This window comes from Lissotriton vulgaris, chromosome 7, assembly GCF_964263255.1.
Source record: "Lissotriton vulgaris chromosome 7, aLisVul1.2, whole genome shotgun sequence".
Classification (NCBI taxonomy): Eukaryota; Metazoa; Chordata; class Amphibia; order Caudata; family Salamandridae; genus Lissotriton; species Lissotriton vulgaris.
In genome coordinates this window covers 1,365,823,268-1,365,842,570 of record NC_141695.1, presented here as the reverse complement: position 1 = coordinate 1,365,842,570, position 19,303 = coordinate 1,365,823,268, and the positions used below count along the sequence as shown (strand labels likewise).

Here is a 19,303-nt window from a genome sequence, read left to right as displayed (position 1 = left end):
ATTTGGAATACTATCCCCTCGACAGTCCTGTCGACGGGGATAGCATTCCACCCCTCTAGAGGGAGACGACATGTTACTGTGCTAAAACGCGGTTGATTTTAAAAGGAGCCTCAGCACCATAAAATGGATGCTTCTGCCACAGACCGCGGGTGTTATATTCTAAGCCATGTTAAGTTGTGTACTGTATCTTTAATGAAATTGTTATGTTCTACTGTCACTGTGTTTGTGAGGTCATCGCATCTTGTCCATGGTGGAATGTTATGTTTCAATACATGAGACAAACTGCATCAAGCACAGACGAGACTGGCAGAGATGTGTAGGTTTTATTGAATAAATCTTACTTTATTCATCCACCTGTCTTATGGATTTACTACATATTTTTGGCGACGCAGGCCTACACAGCTGAACCCACGCATCTATCTACAATTTTTTTTTTCAAAAGGATTTTCTTCTTAAATCCACATCAAGCCAACTGCCTCAGCTGCCACATTTCTTCAATGAAGTCTTCAATTTTACTTTACTTTCAACAAGCTTGAAGACCAGCTTTACATCAAAGACTTTCAAAACAAGCTTTCAAGATAAGACTACATCTTCAACGCTTTGAGATAAGTGACTCTAAATTTATTTAAATATTTTCAAAGCTGTACCTTCGATTTCCAGCTCTTTTTCTGCTGTATACAACATATAACTTACTTCTCTACAACTCTCTTAATTACAGTGTGTGACTTTCAACTAGCGTGTGTTTCAAACTGTGGCAATACGATTTTCTTTTATGTGCAGTGAAAAACGGAAAAACGGAACTTACTATTTGTTTGTTTTGTTCAACCCGCACAATCTCTTGCACATTGTTCAATTATATATATCAGAACTTTGCTTGCATTTTGTCCAGCTTTCCAAAGCGAGCGAAAGAGCGAGACGTTTGTGCGAGAGTGTGAAGCGCTCATTTAAAAAAAAAATATATACACTGAGGCTTTACCGGCATTTTGTTCAGCGTCCCAGAGCGAGCGAAGGAGCGAGACTTCTGCGCAAGAGTGTGAAGCGCTGACAACACGTCAATACGTAACAGAACGAGACTTGTACTCGTGCAAGACTTTTCTACGTCTTCCAATTGAATATCTCTTTGCGCATGCTCCTTAGTGTTGCCAACCATCGTGAAGCTATTTTCCAACCACGCAGTAACCCTCTTTCCAACCAGGGAACAACGCTGTTGCCAACCACTAAATAATGCCATTTTAAACCACGCTCTTCATTTTTTTTCTCTATTGGCAGAAAGTGTGACATCATTGCCTTTGTTTTCTCAATTCTATTCCTTGATGGTCATGTTCTACAGTGTCACACTGCTTTCTACAGAGATTCCATTCTTCAACAAATTAACATTCTTTTCTCAAGAGAACCATTGTTTTTTTACATAGACTGTGGAAGCATCATTCTACCTACAACAAAGAAGAATATATCATTTTTTTTGTCTTCAATTGAAACTTTAAATTCTATTTATTACAAGGAATCGACATAACACTTTTGTTTATTTAGGAAAAATGAGTTTATGAAATAGTGCCTCTGTGACCTATATTTATTTTTCTTTTTTTTTCATTTTATTTTTATTTCTATGATGTCTTCTTTACAGTCTATCAATGCTCCTCCTTCTTTTCTTGACACTCCAGGAGATCCTCCAGTAAAGTGGGATATTTGGTTTGACGCCTTCGAGACATATTTAGGTGCCATTGGAGCTTCGAGGTATCGGCCTGAAAGAAAGAAATGTCTTTTATTGCATTCTCTTGGGTTCGAAGGTAGATCTATCTTCAAGCACCTACCTGATCCTCCTGGAGATAACGAAGTTATTGATGAGTATCAAACTACCATTACGAAACTAAAACTTAGGTTTGATAAGCAACCCAATTTGATTGTGCTTAGACACAAATTCTTTATGAGGAAGCAATCTGAAAGTGAAGATGTTGATGCTTATGTTTCCACTCTCAGGAAGTTAGCTTCTGTCTGTCTTTTTGAGAACTTTACTGAGCAATTAATCGTGACCAATTTATTGGTCATTGTAAAGATAAACAGATTAGACTGAAGTTACTTTCTATGGACAACCCTTCTCTTGATGAAACCATTAAAGTAGCAAAAAGTATAGAGACATCTCATATTTCCCTTAAAGAATTAGAAGACAAACCAGTGGATAGCATCAATTTTGTTGGTAGTTCAAGGAAAGTAAAGAATAAATCCACAAAGACTGCGAGCAATTTTTCTCCAAGGTTCAAAGATGCTGTTTCTGTACCTAACAATATTTGTCTACAATGTGGAAGTTCTACTCATAGTAAAGGAGCGAAATGCCCAGCGTTTAATTCTATGTGTAACTATTGTAAAAAAATAGGACATTTTGCCACTGTTTGTTTAAAAAAGAAATTTCAAAAGAAAACTATAGCTTGTGTGGTAGAATCAGATAATGACTCAGATACTGAAACTATCTCAGTTGTCACTGACCATATAGAGTCTGGCGACACATCAATACCTCTTACAGGTGATCCGTCAACTTGTGTTGATCCTATAGTTGAAATACTTGTTGGTGATAAGAAACTTGATCTTCTAGCAGATTCAGGTGCAAGGATCACCATGATTACTGAGGAACTGTTTCATGAAACGTGGGGAGAGAGAGAATTATTTCCTCCTGACAGAAAACCTATTTCCTATGAAAGACGTAAAATTGCATTACTAGGATTTTTCGAGGATTACTTAGAGTTTAAAGGTAGGAGAATAAGGGGGAACGTTTATGTAGCTGTCAAGGGATTGAATATTTTAGGGTGGTTTCACCAGGGTCTTTTTGGCATGCAACTTAGACCAGGCACAAAAGAACAAGTATTGCTTGTCTCTTGTGAAGAGGAAAGCACTACGTGGGTCAATGAATTTCCTTCTGTTTTTAGTGATCAACTAGGTAAGATCACTGGGTTCAAACATAAGATTATAGTTAAGGATGGAGCAACTCCTATTAAACACAAGCTCAGGAGTGTTCCCTTTAGCATTAAAGAGGACCTTAACAAAGAGATAACTATGTTATGTGAAAAGGGAATTATAGAACCTACTGACTCATCATTATGGTTGTCTCCTCTTGTGGTCGCACGCAAGAGAGATGGTAAACTAAGGGTGTGTGTGGACCTCAGATCCTTGAACAAGGAGATTTGGGTGGACTCCCACCCTTTGCATAAAATTACGGACCTATTTCCCAGTATCAAAGGTGCGAACATTTTTTCGAAATTAGACCTGGCTAGTGCCTGTCATCAAATAGAGCTTCACCCTGAATCACGATCTTTAACAGCTTTTGTGTCTCCACTTGGTACTTTCCGCTACAAAAGGATGCCTTTTGGACTAGCCTCTGCGGCTTCAGTATTTCAGAGGGTGATGCAAGATATGTTGAGAGATGTTGAGGGTGTTCTTGTTTTCCAAGATGATGTTTTGATATATGCCAAAGATGATGAAAAACATGATAGCATTGTTAGGAAGGTCTTGGAATTTTTTTAAAAAAATTGGAGTCGTATTGAAAACTGAAAAGTGCAAGTTTAGTTGCTGTGAGATAGAATACCTAGGTCATTTACTTTCTCATGAAGGAATCAAACCAAGACAAGGTTTAATTGATGCTATTATGAAGGCACCTGTACCTAAAGACAGGTCTGGGGTTAAGTCGTTGCTTGGATTGTTGGAATACTATTCAAGATTTGTCCCTAGCTATGCAACACTAGTTAGACCCATTAGCAATCTGCTCAAGTTTTCTACTAAATTTTCATGGACAGCAGACTGTGATCGTGCTTTCATGGAGGTGAAGGATATTTTGAAGAAAAGCGATGCTCTTACACCATTTGACCCTGATTTGCCTTGTTTTATTACTATAGATGCGAGCAAGGTGGGTTTAGGGGCTATTCTTACTCAAAGTTCTGGTGAACTAGAATATACGGTTGCTTTTGCCTCCATGGTTCTAAGGAGTGCTGAGATTCAATACTCTGGTATAGAGAAAGAACTGTTGGCTTGTGTATGGGCTATTGATAAGTATCGACCTTATGTTTGGGGTAGGCATTTCAGCTTAATCACAGATCACAAGCCACTGGTGTCTATTTTGTCTGCTGGTCCTAGCAAATGTTGTACACCTATGATCACTAGGATGGTTACCAAGTTACTTCAATATCAATTTGATGTCACACATATTTCTGGTGGTAAAAACACACGAGCTGACTTTTTGTCACGTTATCCACAGAGTAGCGATGTGAGTGAGGGTACAAGTTTTCAAGACTTAAATGATGAAGATGAGTAGGATTGTTTTGTGGCATCAATAGATGTACCCATTTTAGCAGTTGGGTCTGAGGAAGATTGGAGGGCATTTTTGTTAAAGGACAAGGTGTTGCAAGAGGTGTTCAATTTTATCGAGAATGGGTGGCCAAAGGAGAAGTCTTTGTCTTCCAAGTTACAACCATATTGGAAGGTAGAGTCAGAAATTTCAATTGAGGATGGTTTAATACTGAGATGTGAGAAGCTTATTCCACCTCATTGTCTTAGACGTATCATTATGAAAGAAGCTCATGAGGGGCATTTAGGTATGTCTCTTACAATACGTCGTGTATGACAAGATTTTTGGTGGCCAAGCATGGATAGTGTATCAGGATGTTTGTTGAAAATTGTCCAGTGTGCTGTTTTTCTGAAAAATCACTTAAAGTTGTTGTTCCACCTTTGTCTCCTATTGAATGTCCAACTAGCCCATGGGTCAAAGTAGGTATTGACATTATGGGTCCTTATGAAGTTTTACCTTTGGGGATGACGTTCATTGTTGTTTTGATGGATTATACATCCAAGTGGCCTGAAGTAAAAGTGGTAAAGGAAGCTAATTCATCTAGTGTTATCAAGTTTCTCAAGGAAGTATTTTTGAGAGAAGGTTTTCCTCAGTTTATTATCTCAGATAATGGGACTCAGTTTGTAAGTGTGGAATTTCAAACTTTTCTTAAATCCTGTGGAGTCAAACACCTTAGAAGCTCACTCTATTATCCACAAACCAACGGTCTTGTGGAAAGAATGAACCGTGTTGTGGGTGATTGTGTTAGGTGGGCAGTAAAGGGCAGGCATGATGTTTTTGCATCCATTGAAAGCATGCTTTGGTTTTACAGGACAACGCTGCACTCTTCCACGTTTCGCCTTTTGAAGTACTAAGGGGAAGGAAAGCTAATACCAGTTTTCGACCTGGGTGGATGTGTAAGTGGTCTCACTCTTTAGTTGATGTTGAGTCGGTTTTAGAAACAGTCAAAACTAATTCTGAAATGACTCAAAATAAGGGGAAAGCATGGTTTGACAAAAAAGAAAAACGTTAAGATGGTTACGTTGTGTGTTGGAGATTTTGTTAGAATTAAGAATTCCACTCACACAAAGAAAGGGAAGTGTAAATATAGTGAACCCATCAAGATTGTGCGTATCGGTGTCAATGCTGTTCAAGTAGAAGGTGGGTGTTAGTGGAATATTTCGAAAGTTGTAAAAGTAAAAGCAAGTGTAGTTTCTGGAAATCATGATGAACATGACAGCAACATGAATTTATCTCGTAGGAAGAGTACTAGATCTATTAATTTTCTTTGTAGATTTCGTGATTAGGTACTGTTATACTTCTTTATTTTGTAGTATCTTTAGTTAGTTTTTTTTCCTTATTTTCTGTTATTTTCCCTGGTGTCATGTTTTAGTTAAATTTTAGACAATGTATTATTGCTGTTCACACTTACTGCTTCTTTTTCCTTTAGGAAGAAAAGGAGGTATGTTATATTCTAAGCCATGTTAAGTTGTGTACTGTATCTTTAATGAAATTGTTATGTTCTACTGTCACTGTGTTTGTGAGGTCATCGCATCTTGTCCATGGTGGAATGTTATGTTTCAATACATGAGACAAACTGCATCAAGCACAGACGAGACTGGCAGATGAAGAGCTGTGTAGGTTTTATTGAATAAATCTTTCTTTATTCATCCACCTGTCTTATGGATTTACTACAACGGGTCTGACCTCCTGCTGCTGACCAAAACTAAGCTAAGGAGGCCTGGACAAAGGGTTTCCTGTCACAGGGAGGTGTCACACCACCCCAGACAGGAGATAGTGGATTGTAGCAGGGAGGTTTGAAAGAAACCAGACAGTGCCTGGGGAGCACAAGGCTTCCCCTTGCATAATCCGGTCAAACCGGTTCTGGGGCACACCAGCCCCAGTCCCAGTGCGACTCTGGACAAAGGGAAAGGGGTGTAACCACCCCCTTCCTGGGTCCCACCCATAGGAGGGACCTAGCAGGTAATCCAGCCCACCAGATTGGTATAAGAGTGGGAACAATGCCCAAGCATGCAGATTATCCTGACTGAAACTTATGAAACGAAACTCTGGACCCTTCGACGTCCTACTCGATGTAGAAGACTGAAGAATCTCCCTTGTGGTCAAGGAGTGACCACCCTGTGCAAACAGGCACCATCCAGCACCTCGATGTTTTCTTTGTTGCAGTTCCCGCCGGAACTCCAGCAACAGAGATCGACAAGACCAAGCGAGCCTGCCTTCTAACAGCCCGATCCACAGTCCCTGTAGAGCTGAGACCCGTGGAGGTGACCGGAAGCGTGGGGCCCGCCATCTTGGAAAGACCACCAGACGCTGACCGTGCAGCCCACGAGTGACCCTCGAAGCTGTACATCGGGGTTTGAGAAGCCCCATGATGACTGTTGATAATGATGACTTAACATGTTGGATAAAGAGCTACATATGGTTCAACAATCTGTGTGTAATGACACTTGTGTTTTCTTCCACAATGTAAGTTGCCACTGTTTATCATCGGGACATATGTAGTGTTACCGATACTCAAAACCTTGATTATAAACATGCTGTGATAGTGACTGTCTCATGCATTACTATATCAATTCCCTATAGTAATTTGAACTATATTTTTTCCACCAGAGGATGGAGTGTAAATGGTGATTCAGTGATTGTCTGTTAGGTGGTATATTCTTTTGTTTTGTTTTGTGTAGCCTTGATAAAGTCGCTGGACGATTTCCCATGTATGCTCCGAAACACGTGTCTGCTGTTTGAAGACCCTGAAATGAAAGGAACAAGAAAAGGATTCACACACTTGTATTTTATTATTTATGCTTACGCTGTGCATCTGTGAAATATTTGAGACACCATCAACGTGTGCTGGGGATTGCTGTGTCACCTGATGTATAAGTCCAGACAGTTTTATTGGTAAATCAATTTCAATTTTTGAGGTCAGAACGGTGACCTTTGACTTTAAAGGGATGAGGGGTATCAGGTAACTTTATGTTACTAACAGTGAACATTTGGTGTTAGTTTAGATTGACCAAAGATCCTTTGATATCATTTTCGATCCTAACAGTCCTGATCAGGTCTTAGCTATTGGGGAAAGTGAAGAAACAGCTTGTATGGTTTCAGAAGTGAACCCAAAATTGTTCTGTGGGGGTACTGGCAGACTTGAAAGTTTTCCCCAATGTAATGTCTTAAAAGAGGGTGTTTGTTGTGTGGCTCACAAGGCTAAGAACATACCCATGATTGTCACAAACTGATTGGAAGAACAAATAAAGAGACTAGTGGTGGCTGAAATAACTGAGCCAGCTGACCCCTGATGTGGATTGCTCCACTTATCATGGCCCGATGTATCAATGGGGAGCTACGTCTGTGCTTTGACCTAAGGGACACAAACAACAATATCCATTTGATCAATTTCCCCACCCTAGTATTGATGAGCTTCTGATGGCGACTAGAGGACAACGTTTGTTCTCTGTTTTTGCTTTATCTTCTGAATTTCACTAGAAACCTTCAGAGTGGAAGAGTAGCAGCTTGGTAACATAAATTAGAATGACTGGGTACTTCTCTTTTTTTTTAAAGGATGCTGTTTGACCTTGCCTCGGTGGCTGCTGTTTTTCAAAAGCTCTTGCATAAGATTGTTAAAGATGCTAAAAGTATTATTTTCATCCAAGACATCATTCTTGGGGAAGGATAAGGAGGTCATTATAAAGCTTTTAGGAAGTTGTTGGGAGTTTTGGAAAGAAAGGGTAATAACATATCCAGGACATGAGAATAAAAAGATGCCATTGAAGGAACTGCTAGATGCCATTAAGGGGGGTTGTGCATCATACAACAAGGATGACTTAAGATAATTCTTGGCTTCGCAGATTTTTATTCCAAGCTTGTCAAAATCTTTGCAGAAAAACATCATCTCTTGTGGTGAGGTATTTGTTAAGGAAGAAATGGAAATTTGATTGGACTTGTGATGCCCAGAATGTGTTTGCCACTACAAAAAAGCTAATGTGTGATACTAAGACACTTCAGGGTTTTGACTCTAAATCTGAAAGCACTATCTTTACTGATGCCATCAAGAAAGGGTTGGGGAAAGTTATCAGTCAATGAAATTGTGAGAGTTATGAAGTAGTTGTGGCTTTTGTTTCATGGCCTCTCACGCCAACTGAAGAAATATTCTTGGTTATTGATAGGAAGGCTTTGTGATATGTGTGCACTGTGGAGTGTTTTCAACATTTTTGTGGGGTATGTAGTTCCGGTCAGGACTGACCACAGACCACTTAGGGAGGTATTATCAAATGAAGGTCTAATGAAAGCATGGCCATGTAACCCAAGTCTTTCTATAAGACTCCAGGTTTACAACTTCACAGTTCAGTATGTACTGGGAATTAACAACCACATTTCCGTCTGCTTGTACAGAAAAAATATTCCAATGAAGGAGTACCCAGTGCATCAATGCGAGAACTACCAAGTTGTGTGAGTGGGCAAGGATGAGATTGAAGCTGCTGGTAAGTATGAATGGGTAAAGGTGTATTAGGAGGTTTTTGTTTTGGAAAAAGATAAGTGTTTGTGTTTTTTGAGAGGAAAGCCTGGAATAAAAGAAACTGGATGAAAAGCTGAGAGTTCTAGCTCGAATTGTCAGAAGATTCAGGTTATGTGGTGAGGAACAGGAGGATTGTACCTCTCGGTCGATAGTTCAACTTTAACATGAAGAGCATTTGGACTTTGTTAAAGGTAAGTGGATAATCAAATGTTTGCATTCTGGCGAAGAATTGATATTAAACGTGTAATTATAGATTGCGTTTACTTCGGAAATTTACAGAGGTATGCTCCTTGCCTCAGCCAGATTCAGGAAATAACAGGAGGAATGCTAGACATGGTGGCCCATTTATGGCACTCAGTTGAGGGGTGATGGGCAGAACCTTTTCAGCATTTTTCTGAAGGGGTTATGTCCCGAAGTGACATGCACCACATTAGAAATGAGTGTGACATGAAGATGTAGGGTTAAGAGTAATGAAGATTAACGCTAAGTGATCAGGGCATGCACGGGGTGTGTATATATATATATATATATATATATATATATATATATATATATATATATATATATAACTATATCTATATATGTATATATGTATATATATATGATTCAGGTGATCTCCATTTTGGGATACGAAAAGGGCTTTGACAAAGACCTCCTGGTCGAGACGTGTCAGCCATCTAAATAAATCTTTCTTGGACTTACCTAGAAACCTAGAGTGTGGGCACTTTTCTTGTGGAGCAGCTGCGTCAGCAAGGACTTTCAAATATATATATATATATATATTCACTGAAAAAACCATAGGTTTGAGACCATATATAGTTAGGAATTAGCATTTACCAAACCTTATTTTACTCACACAAAACCATTGAAATTCGCATATACGCGGACCGGTAGCGAAACAATCAAAAAAAAAAAATTAGATACATATAAAATATATTTTTCCTTTAAAAGAAGAAAATATTTTACACCATTTGATACTTGCTATTAAAAAACCATTGAAATTCACTGAAAAAACCATAGGTTATAGACCATATATAGTTAGGAATTAGCATTTACAAAACCTTGACAGTGATGTCACTGACCATGTCATGAATGATGTAATATGTGACATCATCAGCAGTGGATTGCGGGTGCGCGATATATAGTTAGTGCAACTAACTATATATGCGAATTTCAATGGTTTTGTGTGAGTAAAATATGGTTTGGTAAATGCTAATTCCTAACTATATATGGTCTCAAACCTATGGTTTTTTCAGTGAATTTTCAAGGTTTTGTAAATGCTAATTCCTAACTATATATGGTCTATAACCTATGGTTTTTTCAGTGAATTTCAATGTTTTTTTAATAGCAAGTATCAAATGGTGTAAAATATTTTCTTCTTTTAAAGGAAAAATATATTTTATATGTATCTAATTTAAGATTTTTTTTTTGATTGTTTCGCTACCGGTCCGCGCACCGGGTAGCTTCCTGTTAGCTCAATTTGGTGCCGCGACCCGATTCGCGCACCGGGAAATGTTCTGTTAGCGCAACGACCGCGATCGAACACAACATCGTGACACGTCGCGTAAACGCGACGTATCGCGTTGCCGCGTAATGCGTCTTATGATGCGCCGCGTTAGCGCACCGGGAAGTGCTTAGGTCCGCGTCCCGAGGCGCGAAACGCAACACCCCGGAAGCGAGCCGGGCGCGTGACGGAACGCGTAACGTAAGCGTAACAGGTCATGTGACCTGAAAATAACACTTTTCATTGGTTCATTACATTTTTTTCACAAATGATGAAAGCCCCCACCTTTTTTCCTCACTCTGACTTTCATCTTTGTGAAAGGAAGACCTACTTTCCATATTTTCTAAAATGGCAAGTTTTGTAGCTGCAGCTGCTGGAGCCAATCCACCACCACCACCACCACCAAAAAAGGATGGACCACCTCCTCAGGTCCTCCTTTATCAAGAGGAGGAAGAAGAGGAAGAGGAGCAAGAGAGGAGGCAGTTTTTGCTTGAAGAGCCAAGGAGGTCCCATGTGAAGAATAATTATATCTGGCAATTCTTCACATTTCCCCGGGGCCAAAAAAAAGTAAATGCCCGTTATGTCACATGTCTCATCTGTGACAAAGTTCTGTCCCGAGGGACAGAAAAAAAGTACAGCTTCGGGAATCACACCATGCATCGCCACATGGAGAGGTGGCACCCTGTTAATTATAGTGCTGCGCAGGTACGTGACCTGCAGGAAAACCCCCCTCCTGTGGCCAGTACATCAACCGAACAGGCAGTGACGGGACCTGAGACGAGGGAGACGGTCCCAAACATCCAGATGAACTTCAGGGACCTGAAGCATATCTGCATTTTTTGCGGCCAATTAATTTGCTATGGCGAGAAAAGTATACGTCTAATCAACAGACCTAAAGAAAATCATAAATGTACAAAACGCCCCAGAAAGTAAATTATCTCTTTTTTTTGTTGCTCCTGTTGAGCCCTTTATAATGACTGATTTTCGTTTCCCCCCCCAAAAAAATCAAAAAAAATATAAAACCGTTCTTAAAATACAAAAAAAGTAAAAAAATGTTCATAAAAATAATAAAAAAAATTAAAACAACAAAAACAATTAAAAAAAAGTTCTTTTCAGAACTACCTCCCATTTATAAAAAATTGCTAGAATGTTTAGCACTCTGGCAACCTCTTTTTCTTTTGATTCGCTTCCCGGTTCGCGCGCCGGTACGCGAACCGGAAGCGAAACAAAAAAAAATGTAAATAAAAAGGAAGAGTGAGTATAAGGGAAGGAAACAGATAGTAATGTTCAAAGAAAGACAGCTAGAGAGAGTAACGCAGAGATGCTGTTTAATAGATCTATTTTCCAAAGAAAAGATATAAGAGGGTATCATTGAGAAAAACAAAATAGATAAGGAAGTGAAAGAAAAAAAGGAGAGTAGAAGAATAATAAACAAGAGTTACTTGGAGAATGTGAGTGAATGTTCAAATTAAGTAGAAAAACAGTAAAGGATGTGGAATGAGAGGTAGGGATAGAACCGGACTAAAATAACAACTGTGAGGGAAGGTGTTAAAAAAACAGTGAGCGAAAGTAAATAGGAATAAAACAAGATGTGTGACAGTGAATAAGGTTAAAACATGTGGAATAACAGAGAGAAAAAACAGAAAGCAGAAAAGAAGAAGTGACAGAAAAGGAATAATTGAAGCAGCAAAGAAATGTAAATAACATAGTGTGCTTCAACTACAGGGAGAAAGCATAATGAACAAGTAGTGAAAGAGTGAAGAGACAGAGACAGTGAGAGTAATAGAGACAGACTGAGTGAACAGGAGTGAGGAACTATGAGAACAGAGGGACTGAGAAAAGGAGTGGAAGGAGTAGAATAAGTAAGTAATTGAAAAGGAATGAGGGAAGTAGCAAAGGCAGGAAACTGAGGGTTAAAGAAATGAAGCAGTGGAACTAATAGAAGTTAAATGTGATAGAGATGTAACGGAAAGAGTACTAAACACTTACCTTATAATTATCGTTAATTTAGTCACTTGTTATTTTTATACTTTCAATCTGTGAAAGAAAGAACAAAAATTTAAAAAATATTAAAACATGTATTTAAAAATTAGAAAAGACAAGGGAAAAGATTAAAAATCATCCAATTTTACAAAGAAATAAAGTTAGAGATAAACATGCAGAAAGAAAGAGAAAGAAACGGTGATAGACAGACAGAGACAAAAAGAAATTGTAATACAGTAAATTACTAAGAGAAAAAAAGGAAGATAGTTTCATTGACAGAAAAGAAGGATGAAAGAGAAAACTAAATTGAAGATGTGTAACATACTAAAAGAAAGTGAGAAAGGTAAACTATATAAGGAAAGGGTGAATAAGGAAAAAAGTGTGAGGGAGAGAGGAGACAGAAGAAGTGAAGGAAAGACTGTCAGATACAGACTGAGTAAGGCAAGAAAGAAAAATAAGTAAGTGAGGGTGAGTTATACTAACTGATTGCACCAAAAAAGGAGAACCTAAACATTTTTCATTTAGAAAACAAAGGGAGGAAAGATGGAAAAGACAAGCGAAACATAGGGTCTAAAAGCTGGAAAATGGTGCAAGGGAGAAAAGAAAAATGCAGAGTTAGAATAGGGAAACAATGTTTCAAAGATAAGTGCAGTTAGAGAACAAGGGTGAAAGAGAATAAAACAAAAGGCAATGTGAGTATCTAAAGAGGATTGATAGAAGGTAGTAAAAGATGAGTGAGCATGAGACAAGATGAATACATATTAAAAATCACAATTCAAAGTACAAAATTAATTATACATATCAAATGGTTTATTTTTGCTGTTCTCAGAATATATCAAATTTCACTAAAAACAGTGAGTTGAAGGTATTCATCATATAACAGCGGGGAAAAAAAAACACAATCAAAATGATTGTGTTTAAAAAACCCATATAATATAACCAATCAGAAATCAGAACTCCTCAAAAGTAACTTACTTTCCATGACTTCAAAGGATGTCCTATGAACAGCTTATACTCTGTTGTGCTGTTATTATTTTCTGCCCGCCACTTTCTGAAAGAAAAGCTCCATCGTTTTGACAAAAATGTGACATACAATAAATGACTTCCCGCTCTCTACCGCACTTCTCCTCAAGGCCATTTATAACTCTTGGAATTCTTCTAAGCAAATCCCATCATTTTCTTTTTCCACAACTTTCATAAAGAAAACGTCCAAGATTAGTTTCACAATCCTGTACTAGTAATATCTCACCCTTCTTGCTCACTCATGTTCCACATTTCCTATAACACTGATACTGCTTACTATGAGGCACACTTACTCTACCTCTATGACTACTACAATTATTTAATTCTCTTGAGCACTGTTAATCACAAAGCAATTTAAAACAGCACACTAAATTATATCAACACCTAGAATCATTATAGGCCAGTTACCTACCCTAAATTCTCACTTCTGAAAACACAAAGTAAGAATTTTTTAAGTCAAAAGGCAACATTGCTTCATAGTCAAATGGTAATCATTGCCGAAAGACCAGCCTTTTTTACATTTCAAATAAGCTGTGTAATATCCTGATGTTGTCAAAGGACCATCATGTCATATAATAGCTGCAGTTACAAATGTTCTTCCTGAAATCGACGACTGTGTAGCCAAAACATTTTTAATTAGAGTTGACAACTTACTTTCATCCGGTTTATATAGTTGGAATTGTAAAATGACATTTCACCCATAAGTTTCTATAAATAATGTGGACAGCATTGCAGACTTACATTACCTCTACTCCTTGTTTTGATCTGCTGCTTGAATTAGCTTATTAAAACAAACAGTTTTCGATCTGTACTACACTTATCCACAAGGCCATATAGTGTAGGAGCCATTAGAACCTCTTGAAATTCCTCAGAGCAAATCCCGAGATTCCTTCCCTAAAATGTTGGTTGTAAGAAGACCAGGTAAGAATTTTTAAGGTCAAAAGGCAATCTTTTTTTGAAAGTTAAAACAGAATCATTGCAGAATGACCAGCCGTTTCCAGACTTCAAATAAGTTGTGTAATGTCCTGATGTTGTTGAAGGACCGTCATGATATATAATTGCTGCAGTTAGAAAAGTCCTTCCTGATATTGACAACTGCGAAGCCACAACATTTTTAATTAAAGTTGTCAATTTTGTTCCATCAGGCCTACATCGTTGGAGCATTAAAATGACATACTGGCCATATCTTCGTATAAATAATGTGGACAGCATTGCAGACTTACATTGGCTACACTCCATGTTTTGATCGGCTGCTTTTACTAGCTTATTAAAGGATACTGATTTACTGTCTGGCAAAGTTAAATATATAAATCTTTCTGAGTCTACACTAGTAGTACTTGATACCCTACAGTTCTCTCAGTCATGCTGCCATTGATAAGAAAGGCCAAACAGATGATCTACATCTATACCTTCATCTTGCAATACATCAAGCATATACATTAAAAACTCCTGACAATCTTGCTGAATATTTTGAGAGAATTGTGTTTGACCTGAACATTTGTCTAACAGATTTCGAATTTCAGACACACTTTCTACTCTTGTTCTATCAGCGCTACATTTCTCTAACACAGAATTCAACAAACAGCAAAAACTTTGATCCGAATTGATCACAATCTGTTCTTTTAAAGTTTCTAGAGAAAAGACAACATTAACCACTACATTAGCATAGCAGTTGACACCAGAACTATTTTCAAATTGAAAATCAACAACATCTTCAACAGAATTCATTTTCTTTCTGCTTACAATTTTGGGTTCATCGACTTTTTGTCTTTTTGCTACAACCTCCCTACTATTGGTGACATTTCTTCGTTTCCGGCCTACCACACGTTTCTCAAACAAAGGATATTGAGGCAAATGTGGCGCATACTCTCTTCTTAACCTATTGTATTCCTTAACACAATCTAGATCCGCACAAATGTTTGTGACATCACACTCAATCAAGTACAATCCCGATAAAGTTCTGACTCGTGACAATGCTACATAAGCCATACCCTCTTTGAACACAGAACTGCCAATATTCACCAAAGCACTGTCTACACTTAAACCTTGTGATTTATGGATTGTCACCGCATATGCCAAGCAAACAGGAAACTGCTTACGGCGAACATATAAGTCTTTTACAAGCAAAAACCTAGCAGAGCAATGACCAATTAGCTGTACTTCCTCAATGCCATCAAATTTAATTTTTAAAAATTCAATTCCATCTCTTTTTCTGTATTTCTCAAAATCAACAACATTACCCATTGCTCCATTTACTAGACCTCTTTCAACATGTAAATTCCTTCTCAAAATGATACGGCAATTTAAGCACACATTCAGAGTCTTTTCAAAACCAGCAGTTTTAGATATAGTCTTCTCTAATGAATCCAATTTAGATTTCAAATTCTCAGACAAAATAATTGTTGCTCCCATATGCTCTATTCTGTCAATAGCTTCCAGTTTCACAATCTCTTGGTTTTCTAAATTCAACATTTTGTTGTTGAAGATGGAACATTCTGCAAGAGTTGGCATCAAACATATTCCAGATTTCTTCTCAGTAATTTTCTGAAAAATATTCTCTGGCAGAACGTCTTCTTCTGGATACAAATTTGACAGTAATTGTGCATGTAAAGCTTCTTTCCCACGCTCGGTCACTTTCCCGATTCTAACATCTTGTAGAATATTCTTGTAATCTTCATCCTTCGCCTGACGCATATTTTCACGCAGCTCAGCATAATTGAAGTTTAACCATATTTTAACGTTGCCAATGCTCCCTAGGCACTTCCTGGTATCTTCATGCGTAAGCAGTTTAAACACTGGTTGTCCTTTCACTGGTATCAGCTGCAGAAGATCACCGAAAACAATGATGTGTTTGCCACCAAATAACACATCATACTCTGTTTTAAGAACTTCCTGCATTCTCAAATGCACAAAGGCAAGCATGACATTGGAAACCATGCTTACTTCGTCAATGATAAGAAGTTTCATCTTCTTCAGGACTCTAGATACTTCACAACAAGCATCTCCAGATAACTTGTGGTATTGTAATTTGTTATCATGCTCCACTGGCAGCATCAGTAGCCGATGCAAAGTAATACCTTTAATGTTATGTGCTGCCAGTCCAGTTGGAGCGGTGACAACACAAGACAGCGATGACTCAGTCCTTTTCTGCAGATAACATGAAATTGCTTTAATGAGGAAACTTTTTCCAGTTCCTGCTTCTCCACTCACATACAGTCGGACAGGCTTCAACGACGTACATGAGCACTCTTTCTTCTCATGACTTAATCCATGATCAATTTGGTTGGTAACTTCGTCATATATTTTCCTCTGCTCAACGTTGAGTTGTCTTTCCAAATCTTCTAAGTTAACCGCATCCTCCTGAGCATGTGCCATGGCTCTTTCCACTTCAATCATGGCAGTGGCAGCTTCATTTTCGATAACTGATCCTCCTAGTGGATCCTGACTCAATGAAACAGAACTCTGACTGCCCTGAGAACTGTCTCTAGCAATCTCAGCTGCAATTGTTGCTTCCTGCTCGATTTCTGCATTCAACATTTCTAGATATTTTGGAAAAACAGGACATTCTATGGACTCCTTGGCTGCATTGAAAGAGTCTTCGTAACAGAGGAAATCTCCAAGCAGTTCCTCTGCTGCACGCCAAGGCTTGAAAAGTTGCAAAAGAGCTAAATAGAAAAACTCTTTTCTTTCTGGAGATTCGCAACTCAATTTTCGATGATTTACCAATTGACATTTTCTTTGCTTGACCAGACATCCCTCACTTCCAATTACAGCATACACTCCTTTATCAATATCCTCTTTGATGTTCCTCTTGAAAATATAATTTTGTAGAACCTCATACAGACAAACATTCTCCTGGTGACTGCTTCTATTTGGATAATATGTATCCAACATGTTGGTCTTCAAAATATCTGTACTGCTTGGCTCCTTCTCCGCCAAATACTCAATTTCCTGTACAGGTTTCAGAACTCGATTACGCGTTGCAGCAAGACCAAGACTCGCCCAAATGATACTCCTAGATTTGGCATAGAGACTTGCTGAAGATAACCGGTCAGAACATTCGTAAGCTCCGATTTCCCGATGCGACAACATCTTCAGACTGAAACTGTACAACTTCTTACTGAGGCTCTTTTCATGGCAAATGTCCTCCCACATATCCTTCAGTTCTGTCTTTTCTTTTTTTGTGATGTAAGACGTCACATACCGAGCCACAGCCATACAGTTGTCAGCCACAAACTGTATATCCATGTTTGCATTCCACATGGACAAAATCACTGGGTTGTAGTCGTTGATGTACTTGGACTCTTCGTTTCTTTTCAAATTGTATGTATTTTTGGGTGATTTCCTCGTCACATTATGTCGCAGCGAAGACATCAAATTGTTCACTCTTCCTTTAGATATCACCGATCGTGGAAATCCAAAACGACATTTTGTGTAGTACTTGTTCTTGTTTCTGAATTTACGACGACAGTACTTTCCACAACGATGGCTTTGAAACCGTAAAACTTGTTCTCTTAGTCTTCCTTTGACTTTGGAACAGCACATGTAGAATACTGTTCGATGAAACTCATCACTAAGTCATCCGGATCTGTTCCAAATTTGGGTGCATCTTTGATCCATAGCAGCATATGTATATGAGGAGCACCTCTTGCTTGATACTCTTTTCTCCAGAAGAAATCCAACACCTTTCCAAGAGGTGGATTTTTCTTGTTCGTGATGAAAGACATCATAGCTTCAAATCTATGATTGAAGTACCTGCATACATTCACTGGATCCAAAGAGCACAGTTCTCCGGGTGTCTTGAATACAATATTTTCAATGTTTCCATTTGCCTCTTGTAGAAATTCAAGTAAGTCTTCCCAGCCATACTCAGCACAGCTGAGAGTGAGGAACCATGTGGGAGTTCCTAAGTTCCTCAGCATACATTTTAAGTCACCATGACGATGGTACCAATACTCATTAGTACCACGCTGACATGCCATGAGATTATTCAGGTGAGAATCCAAAATACTGTCTTGCACATTGACTTTATCCATAAAGTCCCTTGCCGAGATATTTCGCAGTTGTACACCACTTTTCAAGATGTGGTTCACTGCATAAGACAGTCCAGACAGATCACTTTCAAACAGTAGATGAAACAAATAGGGAATGCATTGACGAAACCTAGGATCTTCTGTATACAATCGTAAAGTCCGGTATTCAGAAGCAGGAATTTGATCAGGTCGCTCATCATATCGTCCTCCTCGACCTGTGGGAAATAACTGTGGAAAACACTGAGCTTCCAAACTTTCCTCCCAAACACTAATGGGACTCCCTTTGGCTTGTTTCATTTGAAACAACTCAATAGCATTCCCCATGACTTCCTTGGAATGCAAAGGATGAACACTATAATGTTCATATATTTCTTCATTTTTAGAGGCTTCTACTTTCACAATTTGTCCAGCCCACAAATCACTGTCCTCTTCTTCACTTACTTCCTCTTCTGCAACACATACATTCTTGTAGTACTCATTGTTTTTTATCAAATACAATGTTGCCTTTTTGACTTTCCTAACATCCACTAAATCTTGCCAGAATTTCTTACTCTTTGTCGGAACCCCATTAACTAGGATAACCAGAGGTTCCTCTTCCAATTTCTCTACTCCAATTGTATTAATGTTTTTCTTCAAATCTAAAGGCAAATAAACAACTCTTCCCTTTAATCCTCTCTGTAAATCTGATGGAGGCAATTTCCCTGTCTTTGGCTCCATTCGTACAATAGCCATAAAGGGATGCACACTTTGAATCAAAATAGATTCATAAGTATTTAAATCCTTCAATTCAGAAGGAATGTCAACCAATTCCAGATTATTATGAACCGCTCTAGCAGGCATCCGGTTTTGGTTTAATTTGTTAAAACAATAAGTACACATACGTTGGTCCGATCCCAAATCAAAACAATTTTCTACCATCA

At 38.4% G+C, this 19,303-nt stretch overlaps 1 protein-coding gene across 1 annotated transcript in view; it reads left to right on the top strand.

Moving 5' to 3' along the window:
* LOC147703714 (uncharacterized) overlaps positions 1-19,303 on the top strand; it is a 52,116-nt gene that overhangs the window by 17,155 nt on the left and 15,658 nt on the right. Inside the window, exons 2-3 of the mRNA XM_086929545.1 lie at positions 5,760-5,771; positions 7,886-7,959. Of these exons, the coding sequence (XP_086785671.1) occupies positions 5,760-5,771; positions 7,886-7,959 (86 nt within the window). The remainder of the gene's footprint in view (positions 1-5,759; positions 5,772-7,885; positions 7,960-19,303) is intronic.